Source organism: Limulus polyphemus, unplaced genomic scaffold (genome assembly GCF_000517525.1).
Source record: "Limulus polyphemus unplaced genomic scaffold, Limulus_polyphemus-2.1.2 Scaffold256, whole genome shotgun sequence".
Lineage (NCBI taxonomy): Eukaryota > Metazoa > Arthropoda > Merostomata > Xiphosura > Limulidae > Limulus > Limulus polyphemus.
This window is the reverse complement of record NW_013665866.1, coordinates 441,987-461,059: the sequence shown is the minus strand read 5'-3', so window position 1 is coordinate 461,059 and position 19,073 is coordinate 441,987. Positions and strand designations below refer to the sequence as shown.

General features: G+C 33.1%; 1 protein-coding gene across 1 annotated transcript in view; it reads left to right on the top strand.

The window, feature by feature from the left end:
* Positions 1-18,084, top strand: part of LOC106478865 (fat-like cadherin-related tumor suppressor homolog) — a 227,395-nt gene extending 209,311 nt beyond the window's left edge. The window contains exons 22-32 of the mRNA XM_022382546.1: positions 866-1,080; positions 3,054-3,191; positions 3,765-3,908; positions 4,565-5,440; positions 7,474-7,639; positions 9,307-9,480; positions 10,004-10,161; positions 11,187-11,539; positions 11,868-12,895; positions 13,585-13,623; positions 15,224-18,084. Of these exons, the coding sequence (XP_022238254.1) occupies positions 866-1,080; positions 3,054-3,191; positions 3,765-3,908; positions 4,565-5,440; positions 7,474-7,639; positions 9,307-9,480; positions 10,004-10,161; positions 11,187-11,539; positions 11,868-12,895; positions 13,585-13,623; positions 15,224-15,909 (3,977 nt within the window). The 3' untranslated portion in view covers positions 15,910-18,084. The remainder of the gene's footprint in view (positions 1-865; positions 1,081-3,053; positions 3,192-3,764; positions 3,909-4,564; positions 5,441-7,473; positions 7,640-9,306; positions 9,481-10,003; positions 10,162-11,186; positions 11,540-11,867; positions 12,896-13,584; positions 13,624-15,223) is intronic.
* Positions 18,085-19,073: the final 989 nt, after the last annotated feature.

Below are 19,073 nucleotides of genomic sequence, written 5' to 3'. Positions count from 1 at the left end.
GTGTGTGTGTGTGGGGGGGGGGGAGGTACTGGTGAATAACTTCATAATAATACATTCATGATATCCGGAATGACCTTATATCATATCATATCTATAGATTTCAAAAGCCAATTAATTAATTATTTACATGTCATTTACATTAATTATAACATGTCATTATCACATACATCTGTTATGTCATAACATTATGAAACTATCCTTGTCATAAAATTCCCAATACAATGCATGAAAAATAGCAACAGTGCCTCTTGAATCCTAAGGTTCGATCCCTGCAGTGGACACAGCGCAGGTAGCTCATTGTACAGCTCTGTGCTTAGTAAAAAACTAACGTACACTCCTTCGTGACTATCTTCTTCTGCTTTTATTGGAATCATTATAGTATTATCACTTGATTGTCATCTCAACAAATTTGATGTCTCCTCATTTACCAAAATATTATGAAGTTAGGTCATTTTGTCACATCAATACATCATAAGTGATTAAGTTTTATTCTGTCATTCATTGCTGATAAGAAAAAAAAAGAAACAAAGTTTCCGTGATATTTCGCAGAAACTTCTCTCCGTATTCACTTTTATCACGTCAGATACGTGCTATATCCGAGTATTGCTAGTCGATGCTTCTTAGTGTCTGTATCATATAAGTCACAGAAATGTTCGGTTTTGCGGGGTACCTTACTTCTCGATACATAAATAAAACATAACATGAAGCTTACTCGCAGTGACAGTAAAAATATATTAATTAAGCATAGTAAAATTATATATATATATACATATAAAACAAATATTCGTACTGAGTATATCGTGGCCTACAAATGAAATCTCAACACTAAAACATTTTATTTCTTCATTTTCTACTTCTTTCTCAGGTGTTATCACCGTGACTAAGCACCTAGATTATGAAGATATACAGGATTATTTTTTAACTATTGAAGCTAAAGATGGAGGAACCTCACCACTTACAACTCATGCTACTGTAAATATCTCAGTCATAGATGCCAATGACAACGCTCCCATTTATAGTCAGGCATCTTACCAAACCATTATTCGAGAAGATGCTTCAGTGGGAGACAGAATCATTCAGGTAATTGCAAGTGTTATAAAGTAGATATTGGTGGTATTCAGTATCGCCCCCGGTAAAATTACATTCCAATAAGGATCACGATAGTGGAACATAAGACTAATTAGATAAGATTACGTTCTATATGTATAACATCTAAGTGGGATGCAGAATTAATCCAATTTAGTTTACGTTCTATAAGGAATTTGTAAATAACAAACAGAATCGCATCAGCAAGAAAAAAAAAGCATTTAAGTAAATTTGAATTCCCTGAAGGACGCAACTTTCAATTACTTTAAAAGTCATTAGTGACATGAAAAATGAAGTAATTCAGTTAGACTTCAGTTAAATAACAAAAGCATAAATAAAATACATAGCCTTTCAGGTAAGTTTCACGCAAGTTTTAATTATAAAATTAACGTTTCAGTTATTTAAATGGTAAATTTCAGTTCAACAACGAATGTATTAATAGTATCCAGAACCAGTCAGGTAAGTTTCAATGCGATACAGCACGCATCATTAGGATGCTAAATCATTGTAAATGAATTCTAGCTAAAAAGAACAGTAGTAGCTGATTACCGAATAATACGATTTGGCTCACATTAAACACGGAACCTTTCAGTTGAATTGTCCATTATTTCAAAAGGTTTTGCCTTCTCTGAGAAACAAATAACTAGCATACAATTTCATAAAGGTGGAACAGTGGTATGTTTGTGGATTTGTACCGCTAGAAACTTGGGTTCGATACCCGTGGTGTGCAGTGCACAGATAGCCTTTTGTGTAGCTTTGTGCTTAATTACAAACAACAACATAAAGGTTCTTTTTATTATCTTTCTATTCCATCTTATTCTACGTCAGTTGGTTATAGAATCATTCCGGTCGATTTATGTTTTTAAGGAACGTGGATACATTATTCAGAGTAGTTTTATATTTTATAAAAAACATTTAACTTGGATACAGAATCATTTAGCCTTTTAGGTAAGCCTTATAATTCGTAAGATACGCACCAATGATAAGTGCATACTGTATAAGGAACGTATCAACGTAATACAAAATTTGGATCATTATTGAATTATTTTGTGTGACGCAAAAATATCCGTATAATTTTAGCTGAAAACACCTAATTCACTGAAATGGATATTTGTTGTTAGTTACTAAGAAATGAGGCGGACATGTTTTACTGGTTATAGTGCCAGGATTCATGGTCCATGACCTGTTGCCGTAAAAATGCGCTTCACACTTTGGGGTTACGGATGCGTTATAAAAGTAATGGTCAAATCTCACTATTCACTTAAACAAGAGCAGCCAAAAAGTTGGCGGCTGGTGATGATGACTAGCCGCCTTTCCTCTAGTCTAGCAACTCAAAATATGCAAAGATAGTCCTTGAGTATATTTGCCGAAACAAACCAAAACACTGGGAATTTTATTACTTTATTTATTTGTTTGTTTTTGCGCAAAGCTACACAATGGGTTATATATGTAAACTTATCACTGGCCCACCAGGCGACTATTGTTTTGTTTTTTTACCTTTAGTTTAACAACTTTTCAATGAATGCAAAGTTTTAGAGCAATATTTAAATGTTCTTATACTGAAGCTTAGGAAATTCATCGGTTTGATATATGGTACTTAAAGTTCCTCCTAAATGGTTGATAATATATATCTTAATTAGTATCTCTAAAGCTGTTTTTGTACAGGAAGTATACCATTCCTAAAGAAAATGTTCTATTGTTTTTTACTGCACGACACACAAACGACAATCCAGTGAAACGAATGTAATTCTCTCCAGGTATTAGTGAACCTTTCCGCCTGAAGGATGGACAGTGGGTTGGTAGAAGATATGTCTACAGTAATCATCATATATCATCTTATAGGGACTTTGTTAGTTAAAAGTTTTACGAACTTTGCGATGCAAGGAAACTGACCGCCCAAGGTGCTGTGTTCCTAGAAAAATGTTTTACTTATTGAAGATAATGATACGACTTTTCTATTACTCCAGGTGAAAGCAAGCGACATAGACAGTGCTCCAAACGCCCAGCTGTCCTACTTTATTATAGAAGGAGATCGTTATAGACAATTCTATGTTGATAGGGAGGAGGGTTACATTGAAATAGCTGCTCCGCTTGACCGGGAAACGGTAAAACCTATCATTACTAAATCTTTTTTTTAACTTATAACTATGCCTCTTGATAGTTGTTAAATTGTTCTGAAAAGTATCTTGAAGCTTGATATTAAAAACAATATATACAGAATTTGTAACATTTGTGAGTTATCGGAATCTTGCTCACATTATTATTTTCTGTAACAATGCTCTCGGATATTTAGATTGTCTTTAACAGGCATCATGTCAGTCCAAACGGCCATTATTTCAGGTGACTATTTATCGAGTTTGTATATAAGGCCTTGCTCGTTTCTAAGCACGTTGCTAAGTGTAAAGACTGTGAATTCACGCGGTTCTACTTCAGTTAACAAAATACTATTTTGTCTACATAATGAAATTGTGAATAAATACAGTAATTAACGGAAACGCACTGCATTAAAACGATAATTCCTATCATAACACTATAAGTGTTTGATGAAATTATATTAATAACATTTTTGTGTTAGAATATTCAATAACATTCAGTAAATTCAACTTATAATTATTGAAAATTCATATGTGTCGTTCATTATAGGTTTCGGTTTAATTTGTCGAACTTTATACTTGCAGATTTCTAAATATGCATTGGAAGTGGAATGTCGTGACAGTGGGACGCCGTATCTTTGGACTCGAGTTCTTGTAGATATTGAAATATCTGACGTAAATGATAATCCACCAGTGTTTTCCAAAACTAACTACTCAGTCATCATTCAGGTACAATGTCACACTTGCAGTGGCATCTTATACTGATTTGTGTATTGAATTCAAGGTAGAATTTTTAAAATAAAACCGATCCAATGATAATTGAAGTTCACTTTTCACATTAATATATATTTTATAGCTTGGTTCATACTGTAATGAAACAAAGTAGATTGAAATTAGTTGGAAGTTTCGTCGTCATATGTTATTTCAAAATCGCCCGACAACCTGGTAATAATACGTCATAAGATAAAACACATATAAGTCTATATTGTTTTGTGGTGACCTTTCGATCTAGAGATTAGTTAATGTCGTATTTTTATATTGAAGTAATGTGCGTATTTACCTAAATTACATATTAAGTTTTCTTTTATATTCTAAGATTTGACTTTACTGGAGCTTATTCTACATAAATATTTAAACAGATACGTGATATTTTGATTATTCATTAGGAATTACCTTATTAATATAGCACGGGATTCATCTCTTGTTATTTGTATAACAAAGCCAGATATGCAAGTGTTATTTTTTGTGATTTTAAAGACATTTTTAATGCAGATAGATGAAAATAATTGAGCAGTATTTTATGTTTTTGCAGGTTGTCTTGTAATTTTTGCTTTCATAGTAATATTTACTTTTGAATTCATTAGTGTGTTATATACATATTTCAGGAAAACAAGGAAATTGGCTTTCCAGTAATTACTTTTAGTGTTAATGATAAAGATACTGTTCCAAACACCGGACCTTTTATTTTCGGCATCATCTCCGGTAACGAGGATAATTCATTCCGCATACTGCCTCAAGAAAGGGTCTTAGAAACCGCCAAAAAATTCAGTTATCAATATCGAAGCAACTACACATTGTGTATTCAGGTTACAGATGCTGGACTTCCTCCTCTTAGCAGCCAGGCTTGGGTCACGGTCCTCATTGTTGAAGAAAGCCGTTTTGCACCGAATATAATTCCACTTGAAATCATAATTACTTCCTTTGGAGTTAAATTTCCTGGGGGCATTTTGGGTCGTGTTCGAGCAACTGATGAAGATCCTTATGACACACTGAGCTTCGATATATCGTCTCCACATAAACATCTATTTCAAATTGATCACGAGGACGGAACACTATCGTCGGTACCAAGTTTGGATCCTGGTTTTTATATGATCAACGTTAGTGTGACAGATGACAAGTTCACCACGAGTAAAACTATCACTATCCAAAACAATCTGCTCACAGAAGAAGCTATAAAACATGGAGTTGTCATTCGTATAGCAAGTATAAGTTCTGAGCGGTTTCTTCTTTATTACAAAGAAAAATTTCTTGAGTTTGTTCGGAGAATTTTAAACGTTCCATTAACGAATGTTCAGATAATTAGCATACAAAAAGCAAATATGAACAACACCAAAACTACGAGAGGGACGCATCCGGACCTTGACGTATTTTTCTGTATAAGGGAAGATTCTTCCGTCTTCTACTCATCAAATTTAATCCGCAGTAAGCTAAAAGTAAAGTTGGAATCATTCCAGAAATATGTTGGGTTGGAAATCCAAGAAGTAAGTTGGAGAATATTCTTATATATAAATATTGATACAGTGTGTAAGAAATACAGTTGAAACGTCATTATAACGTTTACTTCGAAATCTCTCCTTCTGTTTTCTAAAAAAAATCCCATGTTAAAAACAACATAATAGATGTAGTGCACAATAAAAGTCCGATGGATGAATAACAACAATCTATAATACAAATGTGTTGCGTGACGCACAACCTCAGTGATAAATATTGTACAGCGTACATGCACACAGTAATGTTAATAAGTTAAAGCATTTTATAACGTAGAAGTCAAATACTGTATAGAAAACAATATCTAGAAAAATTACCTTCCTTGAAGTTCGATTAGTTTCCACCATGTGCTACTCTTAACCGGTTAAAACAATAACTCGACATAAATGATGTGGCTTCACAAAAGAACATTATAGTTAGATAAACACAATTTATTTATATATATTGTTAGAAAATCCTAAACAGTTTGTATATATATATATATTAATACAGCAGTCAACTGTGTTATAGTTCACAGAAATCTGATTAGGGGAACACAACTGTGTTGTTGTGAAATAGCTCAATGCCTTTGTTGGCTTATATCACCATTTTTTACGGTGTAATAGCACCTAAGCCCTGTGCTATTTCTATTTCATATTTCTTAAGTTTTGATGGAATGACATGGATTATACAAATAAAAACCGTGGTTCTTATAGTAACACTGTTATTTTGACGGTCTAATTTCTGAATGCACATATGTGTATTTTTAGTTATATTTAGGATGTGTAAAACGGCAGGAAAGATTACATTCCATATACAGCTCCAGATGTGAACTGTTAGGCATATGAGAAACACTAACAATAAATTTAATGCTTTGTTCTGAGCTATAACTAAATTTAGTGTTATAAGTTTTAATCTATAACAAAAATGTGTTTAAATATTCCAGTGAAATGATAAATACTTGGATACTCTAAATGCTAGAGAAGGAAATTATTAAAAAATCCAAATATTGAATTATCGAACTGTTTCTTAGTGTGCTTGTTACGTTATACGGGTTAAGAAAACAATATTGAAATAGCAGACACGATATTCAACGATGTTTATGTATTTCAACATTTCCAGGATTTCTAAACTTTAATATAAAATGTTGATTAGCAGTATTTATTGAGCCCCTGGTGGCTCAGCGGTAAGTGTGGGAGCTTATTTGAACCTTCTTTTTAATAGTTAAAACAGCTGCAAAAATATTTTGTGTCATTCACAAATCTGAATTAAAACGTAAATTTAATCCCTAACTATCACAACTTAAAAGGTATTTAAATGTTTTAGTTTTTACTAATAAGGACAAATGTACTGATTTTTGTCAACTTCCCACTTGAGCTCAAGAATAATGATCATTCCTTTATAGGAAGGTTTTTTTTGTTCATGGATAGCACCGTTTAAAATCTCTAAGGATATTTGTACATGAATCCCAGTCACACTTAGAGTCGTTGTAGCACTTTATATATCTGTGCATGTAAAATAGTAGCTGCAACCAAATACACTGTATTTCGAATCATTCATTTATGTATCACTACTACCACTGTGCGCTCGACTCGTAATCTGAAGGTCGCGGGTTCGAATCCCCGTCACACCAAACATGCCAACCTCCGCCTTTGCCTGGTCCCAAGTCCAGGATGAGAAAGGAGGAGGGTTGGGCGCGGGGCTAACAACTCCACCCCGTAAAAACCAACCTGCTACAAGAAACTGCAACAACACCTTCCGTTGGCGAGGTGTTGTTGCGGCCCTATGCTCCACTGGGAATTTACAGAAAAAAAAAACACCACTGTGAGTATGATTGTTAACCCTATACATATCAGTTCCTCTGCTCAAAAAGGATCACTGATGAAATACATTTTCGCATCAAATAATCACTTATCATTCATTCATGAGCTTAGGTCAGATAGAATATAAGATACATACAACTTTGTTGATTCTTCTTAGATATAACTTGAACGATAAATACAAAGAGAGAGCGAGAAGGTAATAAAATATTTGACTCCACGTACAGATTATGGATGACTGGTGCACCTTAGTGACCTGTGTGAACGGGAAGTGTATTCATCAGATAATGATGGATGAGAGTGAAATTAAGGCCATTAGTACCGATACCTGGAGCTTTGTGTCACATCATTTTTATCAGATGTCTAGTTGTCATTGTGAGCCAGGCTATGGTGGTGAGTTAAAAGTGAATTATATAATCTTTCACACAGTTACTTCATATATGCTATTAATTAAACTTAGCAATGTAGAATAGTGTAATATATATATATGTAATTTTATTGAATGAGCGGTAGTTTCAATAAGTCTAAACTCTCAAGGCGCATGGTAAGCAAATATAAGAAGAGGCCCTTGTGAGGGCAACCATGTCTGTGACCCCTGCGGTCGATTGTGTGGGCTACTCATGTTAACATGTATCTGCACCAATGTCCTTAGTTGTCTATCATTTTCTTTCTAAAGAATGAAGAATTAGTAAGGGTGTGGAATAGAAATAAAGTTTAAGGAATGATTAAAGAAAATCATGCAGTATTCTTATGGAGTCTTCATCTGGTATTTTATGAAAATTCTCGTATCAACCACAATTGTTGAACCGATATACTACAATAATGTATATGTCACCATCCAATAAATTTTTACACAAGCATATTCAGAGTGCTTCACAACTAGCTCAGGGTTTACAAGCTAAAAAAAATTCTACAGCTGAAGGTCGACCATGAAAATTGGTTGAAGTATTTTCATGTTATCTATTAGACCCGAAGAAAATTATCCAATGATCAGAAACTTTACTTTTTTAATCGCTGAGAAATATTAAATATATATATATAGATTTTCCTCGTCACTTGCTGATTTTAAGTAACTTTCATTTATATATGTCATTCTTTTAGAAAATGTTTACTGAAATAATTTACAATACGATATTTACATGTGTTGAAACTTAACTTGAGCATGCTAGTTTGCCATGGTTGTCAATGTTTTTATATATATATATATATATGTATATAATGCTGACGTCCCTCGGTGAATCAGTGATAAGTTTACAGATTTACAACTCTAAGGCAACTGTATAATTATGAATTAAAATAACAACAATATAACGCTGACAATTTACTTTTAGAACATATGATATATCAAACATGTAGAGATATTCCAATCCTTTAAATCCATAAATTTAAAAAAATGGCACACTCCATTTCACAAATGGCTTTTGAAATGCATAGTATTGATATGCACCCCAGTGGCACAGCTGTATGTCTGCGAACTTACAACGCTAGAAGCCGGGTTTCGATAACCGTGGTGGGCAGAGCACAGATAGCCCATTGTATAGCTTTGTGCTTAGCTTCAAACAAACAAACAAGTATCGATATTTCCTTTCATTAGTAATGTATTTGACTCATAATTCAGTTAGATAAAAAGTCTGGAAAGACTTTTCGTGAAAAAACGCGTCACACATGGGCTGTCACAATAATACTGTTATGTAATAATATTATATTGTACATTTTCAGATTTTATAACTTTATATTTTAGCACGTTTCAAGAGACAGTGCCATTAATGGTAGGGATTAAATGTCCAGCAGAATAATCTTTTATGGTTAGTGCAATTAACGTTTAAATAATTCAACAATAAAAATTGATACCAAAGTAAGAAATACTTTAAATGGTAGCAGATATTTGTACTTTTACTGTGCTTATTGAAATGATGACTAAGTAAAGTTACTCTTTTCCTTTATTTGTTTTTTACTGCATGTTGGTCTGTTTATTTGAATACGATAATATACATTAATTTCTATCTGATTAAGCTACAAAACATAAACTAATGATTCTTTCTTTTTTTTTAACCTCATAGGCCCCCATTGTGAACGAGGGGTAAGTGCTTGTACCCGCCGACCTTGTCCTTTAGAAAAAGTTTGCATTCCTGCTGCTTCAACCCTCGGATATGTCTGTGAATGTCCGAAAGGAAAAACGGGGACGTTATGTGATCGTGAAAAAAACAAATGCAACGGCTCTCATTGTTACGAAGGTAAAGTTAGCTGAATATAGATTTTCTCTAAAGAACGAAACTATGAGTTGTTCGTCCCACTTCACTATGATGTTTGTTCTCACTAACATCATAGTTATCTTTATTGCAGCCTTTCCGCCAAACCGAGGTTTTTGAAACTAATCTTTAAAAATGCGTAAGCTAATTTCGAATATTTTCGGAATGAAACCACCAGTTTGTATTTTTACATTAAACGGGTTTGCTATGTTTGTTTGTGATCGACTTTTTTGTTGGCATAATATTATAGCAGTAAAAATGTAAGTACTATAAAGTTGTTTATTAATCATTTATCTAAGTAAGACTGCTGTAAAAGTGTAAAAGATAAAGATATTTTCCCTATGTCTAAGACGTTTGAATATTTAACACTATATTTCTTTATTACAAGATACACCGTTTTGTTGTATACTGTCAATTAAAATGATAGGAAAACTGATAACGTTAGTCTCAGTAGCAACGCATGTTTATTTCATATGTTTCGGTGCTATAGAATGTCTTTCTATTACAGGAAAAAATGTCATTACTTTTGGTGGAAAAAGCTTTGCTCAGTACACCATGAACGCACCTGTCGACCACCACTTCACTGTCCACTTGCACATTCGAACTGTTCAGGCTACTGGCAACCTTATGTTTGCTTCTGGAAGAAAAGACTACAGTATTTTAGAAGTAAGCTGACATTATTTCATAATATTAGTTTCGAGTTGTAACGTCGAGTGATGATAGTATGCATTAATTTGTTATGACTGATGTTCTTTAACATCGTTTTATATATACATTTACATGACCTAGAAATAAAATTGAACCAAACGTGAAGAGTGAATTACAATTTGCCTAATTATTGAGATCATGGTAAAAGAGACAGTGTCAGTTACTAGTTTTAATTGTTTCGTTAATGTTTTCCAACGGTTTCTTAAACAGTGATTTTGCTATTTTAGTTATATTTAAATTTTCATTATAAATATTTATCAAGTAAGAAATGAAGTTGAAAATTGCATTTGTGTTGAAAAATATTAAAACTTTCCTGATATAGCGAAGGTTTAATCATTTGCATTATATATTTGTTTTTGCCTTACGAAGATTAATTTAATTATCCTGCCTACTACTGCAAAATGTATTTTCTTCCAGCCAGCTAATGTGGTACTCAGAAAAATGAGATATAAATATCTTAATGATTTGACATCTTAAACAATATTTAGGTGAATTGTCGAAGCTATGAGAAAACAATAACTTCTAAGAAGTTCTAATATTTTCCTCACCTACACGACTAGATAGCCTCATTGTCAGCATAGATTCATTCAGCAATGTTTTTAAGATATTAGTTTCTGGAGATTAGAGAATACTCATTTTACACGAGTTTAAGACATCTTAGTCTAGTAGTTAGCGTTCCAAACGTATATGGCTTGTATTCCCGTTGGCATCAAGAAAACATGTCGCGATCAGCACTTTGGGACTGTGGGTAAAATACATGAGTGAAGGTTAAAACCCACTCTTCGACTAGAGAAGTCCAATAATTTTCAATCGGTGCTGTTGACAAGCTGCTCTCCCTCTAACTTATCAGTTCAAATTTATAGTCGTCTAACACAGGTAGCTCTTGTATAGTTTGTGCAAGTATCCGAAACAAAGAAATAATCATATTACAACAGAAATAAGTTTATATTGAATTCTTGACGTGTTTTCTGTCAACCATTTAGATGATCAACGGAGCTGTTCAGTTCAGGGTGGATTTTGGCAGTGGAGAAGGTATCGTTCGAGTGGAAGATATCAAAGTAAACGATGGCACGTGGCACGAAGTCAAGGTGGAACGTAGAGGAAATACAGCAACTGTCACTGTAGATGATCTAGCCAAAGAAACGGGAGTAGCTCCTGGTTTTCACGACCTGTTGAACCTTGACGGAAATGACTTGTATTTCGGAGCAGAAGCTAGATCTTTGAGATATGATGACGTTAGAATGGGTTTTATAGGCTGCATGGCTGACATCCGTATCAATGGAGTTGTACTACCTCTAAACATTACCAGTACCAACAACGTTTCCACTCTCCGCAGGTATATTTAAAAAGCATGTGATATATAACATACATTAATTTTTATTCTTTTGGTCTGTACTTTTTTAAAGTTAGCATCGAAAAAGTTATTTACTAATTTTGGATCTAATTTTGAGAAATGAGTAATATTATATCGTATGTACGAGTATTTGTTCCACAATATCATAAATAACACAATGAACTGGAGACTATAAGACTGTATTAGATGTTTAAATGTTTTCTCAGTTCTTTGATAGTTTCTATTTGTAATGATATGTTTTATAATCTTAAATAGTATCACCTATTATGTTACAATGCCTGAAAACAATATCTTATTAGCTACTCTTTAGATTTGTTAATATAGAGTTCCGATGTGGTGAACTGGTTGACCTCGGGATATGTGGAATACAACCATGTCTACACGGAGGCACGTGCCAAGAAAATGAAAGTTCCTTCATCTGTCTATGCTTACCTCGTTTTCTTGGAATCAATTGTGAAATAGACACAGATCCTTGTGCCTCTAACCCTTGTCTCTATGGTGGTACCTGTCGCAACCAGAGCAATGGTTATCATTGCGAATGTCTGCCTGGTCATAGTGGTACTCGGTGTGGTTATGGACATTTCTGTAATCCGAATCCTTGTCAGAATGGAGGCATATGTGAAGAGGGTACGTATGGACCAGTGTGCAAATGTCAGGGTTTCCATGGTGACAGATGTCAGTTAGATTTGGATGAGTGTCAAGGGGATCCTTGTGGAGTCGGAGCAACATGTATCAATTTTCATGGAATGTTCCAGTGTCATTGCCAACCTAACATGACAGGACCTCTCTGTACTGAACCTCTCTTTACTGCGTCGATCACTTCCACAAGCATGAATACTACCCTGGAAGAAATCATTGGTATTGTGTTGATGGCGGTGTTTCTTCTTGCTGTATCAGTCGGAATGGTATGTTGCTGTAAACGATATCATCGCAAGTGTCATCAGGGACAGAGAAATAATAACTTACAGGATGACTCCATCACAAATGAAATGATGGTGAAGAATTCTGTGTTACATCGAGATGACCATAAACATATAAACAAGTTGACCAATATAGAAGATACCTCATTTACTAGACCAACAGTACCCCCTAGACCCAAAGGCTACACCCCAAGTATACAAGAATCTTTCAACAACTTGGACACGGCCAGATCATATGAGCAGGTTTCAGAAGATTTGGAGACCTTCCCTCGATACAGTAAAGCTCTTCCACGGATCAAGAAACGTCTCCAGACAATAAGGAATCTGTCTTCCGTCCCCAAACTAGCGTCTTCAGACAAATCCGGAACCTCTAACAACACCATTGCAAGAAATGGACTGGAAGAAAAAGTTCAAAATGGTAAAACTCTCTCTTAGTGAATGAAATCTTATAGTTGGCACGTTATATATGGTATTATGCCATCTTCATTTCTCATAAAAATGATAATGCACAGAACAGAAAATGTTGACCGCATTTCGAGTCAGGAGTGAGAACTACTGAAAACTGATCAATAGTATTATCAGAAAAAAATTAAACATTCTGATTATAGATGTTCGTCTAATCGTTCTTCCCGCAATCTTCTTCTTTTTTCTCTATTTCTAATATACACTCATAGAAAAATTGCTTAAGTGAGTAGATAAACATAAAATAAATTTTCTTGACAACATTTTACGCACTACAAATTTAAGATCATATAGTCTACTTGGTCTGATCATTAAAGCACGATGAAATAGAAAAGTTAAGACAGAGGGCATAATAGGGATCTTCATTATACTTTGTTGTTCTCTCTATGTATTATGTTTTTCTTTATTTACTTAGTCGTCAACTTATAAGTTATTCATAAACATGAAAATACAAAATTTCATTAATTCCATTTGGAGCATATACATGTCTTAACAATAAAATAGCTTTGAAAAATTACTATATGGTTTTGTTAATTTAGCAATAACATCGTGGCTACTATATATTAAGGTCTCAGTGGGTGTTGTTAAAAATAATAATTTTTAATTGCCTACGAATAATGATTCTCTATTGTCACTAACTTTCAGATGACCGTGAGCTGAAGAACGAGGATAATCTGGAACAAGGTAGGAAAGAAAAATAACAATTTATAAGCATAATTAACTGTTGTTGTTGTTGTTATTCTGTTTGGGGGTGGTGGGAGGACATGTTGTATGTTTCCCCAAACAATAAACCACTTCATTATGCTTATAAATCGTTCTTTGCAAGTTCATTATTATATTAACATAATGTGCTTCCAAACTCAAATATTTTCTTCTTGTATTGGTAGTACGAGGTTGCAGTTCTTATACAATTGTCCGTTGAATAGTGTGCACATTCTTTCGAAACTTTCGTGGTAGTGATACCCAATAATATTTTATTTTAACATGTTACAATTATGTAAGTAATTTGTTTTCATACTATCTGGGTTATTATGTCCTACAGTAAGTAGTGTACCAAATGAAAAAGACAATTTCAGTGGATAAAATGTGTACGATATATAGTGGCTTATTCTGTTGATGAAAATGTGTACTATATATAGTGGCTTATTCTGTTGATGAAAATGTGTACTATATATAGTGGCTTATTCTGTTGATGAAAATGTGTACGATATATAGTGGCTTATTCTGTTGATGAAAATGTGTACTATATATAGTGGCTTATTCTGTAGATGAGAGTGTATTGTATATAGTGGCTTATTCTCTAAATGAGAGTGTACTGTATATGGTGGCTTATTCTGTGGATGAAACTGTACAATATATAGTAGCTTATTCTATGGATGAAAGTGTATATATATATATATATATATAGTGACTTATTCTATGCATGAATGTGTACTATAAATATAGTGGCTTGTCCTGTAGATAAAATGTGTACTATAGTGGTTTTTCCTGTGGATGGCGTGTGCATCTTAATGGTTCTTTCTATGGTTGGCATATCCACAGTAGTCATTCTTTCTTTCTTTGTGTGTATACAGAGCCTTAACGTTTTTCTATGGATTTAATATGGTACGTTAATACTTCTCTATGTGGATGTCATGTGGTACCACAGTGGTTTCCTCCGCAACTGGCATATAGAACCATAATAGTTTTTCCTGTATATCACATACAAAACTCTGTTGAGATTTTTCATAACCACTAAACCAGAATTTTCTTTCAGCTTTGTCTCAGTCATTTGAAACGTGCGTGTCTTATCAGTGGAAAAGTTTTGGAAGATTAAAGTATTGTTTATTTAAGTATTATTTTGATCAGACATAATTCTAAAACGGATCTTGGACAGAAATATTTGAAGCCCCCAAGTGTTTGAAGGATCTTTATAGCATTATCAAACGGTTGAAACCTCTTATGGGGGCAGTAAAGAACCCATGAATTATGTCATATGTGAAGCAAACCATTGAACTCTTTAAGACTATACCTTGGAGTTTTTAACTTAATAATGGAGAGAATAATCTCATAATTTACAACACAAATATTTTGCTCAAATCTTAAGTGTGTTGTACAAATGATAAGATAAAGAACAATGATTATTTATCATTTTCAAGAAGAAATATGATAGTGAATAAATATAAGATAATGAGAAAAAGATAATGAATTACAGATAGTTAGCACAGAATAGAAATTCAGTGTTATGATTCATCTTACTAGTTGTAATCGTAATGAACATTTGTTTTATTCATCTAATAATCAGATTATCAGATGCATAAGTCCTACTCTGGAGCCTCTGTTCGCCGTCATCACAGCATATCCATAACTTCTTTCCGGGCAGGGGGCGTTGTACGAGAACCAGATGGGAAGGTTCACCTAGTCTCTAGCAGAGACGAGCACTACCATACGGATTTAGATCGCAGCTATGAAAAATTGAAATGTGACAAATTGGGACTCCAAGCGGAAAGTGAGAGAACTATCCCACTTCACTCATGTCAGAGCGTAGAGTTCTATACCGGTGTAACGCCTGACAGCAGACACTGTACTGTAACGCCCTCTTCAGCACACGAAGAATGTGAATATAAAGACATTTCTTCCAGAGCCTGTAACGTGCACTGTAATCATCAACCATGTACATGCCTAAAAGAACCCCATCATGATTTTTCAGATGATGATGATATTGTTTCATACGGTTTCCCGTCACAAGGATGCAAGGGTTTCATGCTCGAATTAGCTTACAGCATTAGTGATCCCAATATCCCCCACTCTTGCGACCATGGCAACCTAGCTGAAACTGTTGGACAGTATCCCTATCCCGCCACAATTTCTAGTCCGATATCCAGCGTTGTTCCACCAGGGTTTAGAGATAATGACGATTTCGAAGTGGTGTACAACATGAGCGTAACCGACTCTTCCAATAGACTTTCCTCGTTACAACCCAGTGTTTGAATGAATGAATGAAAAATAACTCTGAATTAATCAAGATAACATTACATTTTATTTAATGCGTAACTAGGTTTATGGAAACAGTTATTTATCAGTATATATAATACATGACTGTAACAACATACTGTAAGTAATCATTACAGGAGTGGATTTTGTTTTGATGTTCCGTACATTACATTATTGCCAAAATTTTGTCAGATAAATATACATTTCAATGTTTATAATTTTTGTCTGTAAAACATTTTGTCACTCCATTAACATAGATATAAATGCATTTGACTAAATAAATGTAAAAGTGCCTTACTTCTCCTGGGTGTGGTAACAATAGTAATTTAATCATCTTGCCTTTATCTTACCAGGAATGAGAGATGATTGATTGATTAATCAACATGTACAGATGTGAATTAGTAAAAAATATTAAAAGAGGAATATTCATTCATAATTGTTCCTATTTTATAATTTATTATTATTTTACAATGTAGTATTTTAATTATATTTTTTTTCCATTTCCGTACTTTAAAAATTTTGTTGCTACTTATGCTTGTAATGCGTGGAAAGGAAAACTATGATGTAAAATAGCTAACGAATTATAAAACTTGTAAAACAACTCGTACGTTTGTTTACGCATTTTTACAAATATGACTTATAATGCATGGCAAATGTCTTTTGTAAGTATTTAATGAGACAATTAATGTTTCTGATATACATCTATACCGTAAATTTCACCTGCTAGAGCTACAAAATTATCCATCACAAGTTATTGCGTCACAAAAGACTCTTCTGTATACATTTTACAATGATAGACGACTTTTTAACATTTTGGCTGGATGTAACGAAACTAGCCCTTTGGCGATTTGCGACTGGTTGTAAGCTTAAAGTACGAAGAATGGGGGTTGTATTTGAAGGTTGTATCTGTCTCAAATGGTTTTCATTAGGTGTAAGAGTCCTTAATTTAACACAGATATTTGCTATTTTTCTTTATATTTACATATCAGTAATGCTTAAGATCTTGACTTGTCAGAAATTAGACATACTGATATAGTTATAATTTTTTTTACCAGAATCGATATATCTAGCATTTAAACAATCATGTCAAAATATGGGACATGGGTCAAACTTAAATATAGAATTCACGTATTTTAATGTTCTCAAAGGCCAATATCTCAACACAATGACACATCAAGTGTTTTTCTTATCAACCAGATGTGTTGTGTGATAGATCAGTTTATAACTCTAGGAATTGCGGTCAGAGATAACATTTATGGAAAGCGTTGTAACATTTTGTATTATATTATTTCCATGAAAAATGTCTTATTACATTAGGAAGTAATGTTTCACTTTGTCAGTGACTCAATACCTCAACTGAACTCCGATAAAACAAACAAAAAGAACGTACAGTAATGTGGAACTTAGAAAGCATATACATTAATGACTAAACGAATATAATAAATATATAAAATAAAACAATGCTTATAACAGAGAACTATGGAAGATGTACACAAGGAATCATCCATTATGTCTATTAGAACTATTTAAATATTCATTTGAAAACTTTTTTTTTCATATTTAGAGCGGCTAGACTGGCTAATATACTTGTCTAGGGAGCCATGAGTTTTCAAATGCTTCATAAACATTAATCCCTCAGTTTGTTTTTCATTATATACAAATTGTACTATATACGTTTTTCATTACATCGCAATTGCAAAATACGCATTTGTTCCTTTCACAGATTTAATCTAAATTTAGTTTCAGATGTTAGTCCCTGGCAAAGTAATGAAAGTGAAGAACTGCACAAGGAAAAATGTTTGTCATAGCACGCATAGAGATAGAGTAAAGCAGTAGTACATTGGCGAACGTCAGAGAAAAATCAGGAACTGTTGTGTACCATTAACATGTTGGCAGTAGGTTATCATGCCCAAAAAAACAATCATGCGGTTGGCTTAAGTAAAGCACAAATAAAGGGTAAAGAGGAAAACACAAAAAAAGGAGGAAAGTTAAGAAGACATCTATATCCAGTATCATGATTCGAACCATTCAGCCGTGGGTGGCAAAACTTCTTGAAAATATTAAATATCTCGTAAATATTGGATTTGAATCTAAGTTTGAAATGGACATCAACTGCCTGTTGTAGAAACCTACAGTTGCTGTCCATTTCAAACTTAGATTCATTATGAATACTCTGCCTAAACAACCTATCAAAGAATATTGGATCTGTCATAAAATTTAATCATAAGCCTATATTTTGTTAATCTAAATGCCATAATAATTATTAATTAACATGAGATTCTAAGTAAAGAACGTTTATTGTCTGAAAATTAATTCCTTCTCTTATTCACATAATATTTAATTTTTTTAATTTAAACGTTACAAACATTGTAAATTAAAAAGGAAGCTTAAGGAAATAAATTATTGTTTTAAACGTGTTATCTTATTCATATATTTCTCTTTATATTTTCAATTATTATGATTTGACAACAAATTTAGCTATAGGTGACAAAAATTATGTATAATTTAATAGTAGAAATTGTTCCATGAATATATACCGGTATTATTTAATTACACTAATTTATGGAAAGCTTCAGAATAGAGGTCGAAAGTTCAAAATAACGATTTTTTCTTGGTTTAAAATTATTATTTAATTTGATCATCCTAACTCACTAATAAATGGTCGTTTCAAATACGAATATAATGTTGATAGCTCATTGTGCAATACGCAATTTAAATTTAAATTTACTTTATTATTTGCCTAAACACAAATTTCCGAATAACTTAAATACCATAATTTTTATCCTGTTTAGAAAGATTGAAACAAAGCTGCACAATTCTTTATCTTTAAAGTAATGCTAAATCTTTTTTAAATAAGCATTTGAAGTTCTAATCAGGTTAAAGGGAATCACGTATGTATCACAAAGATGCTTTGTGATAATGACATTTATACTAAAATACGGTTGTAAAATAGTACACTTTTTATTTCTTCAATATTATTTTGATACATTGTTAAATTTATTTTATCCAATCAAAAGATGGCGCTGTCATTTCGAAAGAAGTATTTTGGTATTAAACGGAACAATTTTAATTAGACTACAGAACTTTCTGAATAATAGCGATCTGTCTCTTTTAATGCTTTAAACGTTGAAACTGTTATTAAATTTTACATTTTCTTTGCT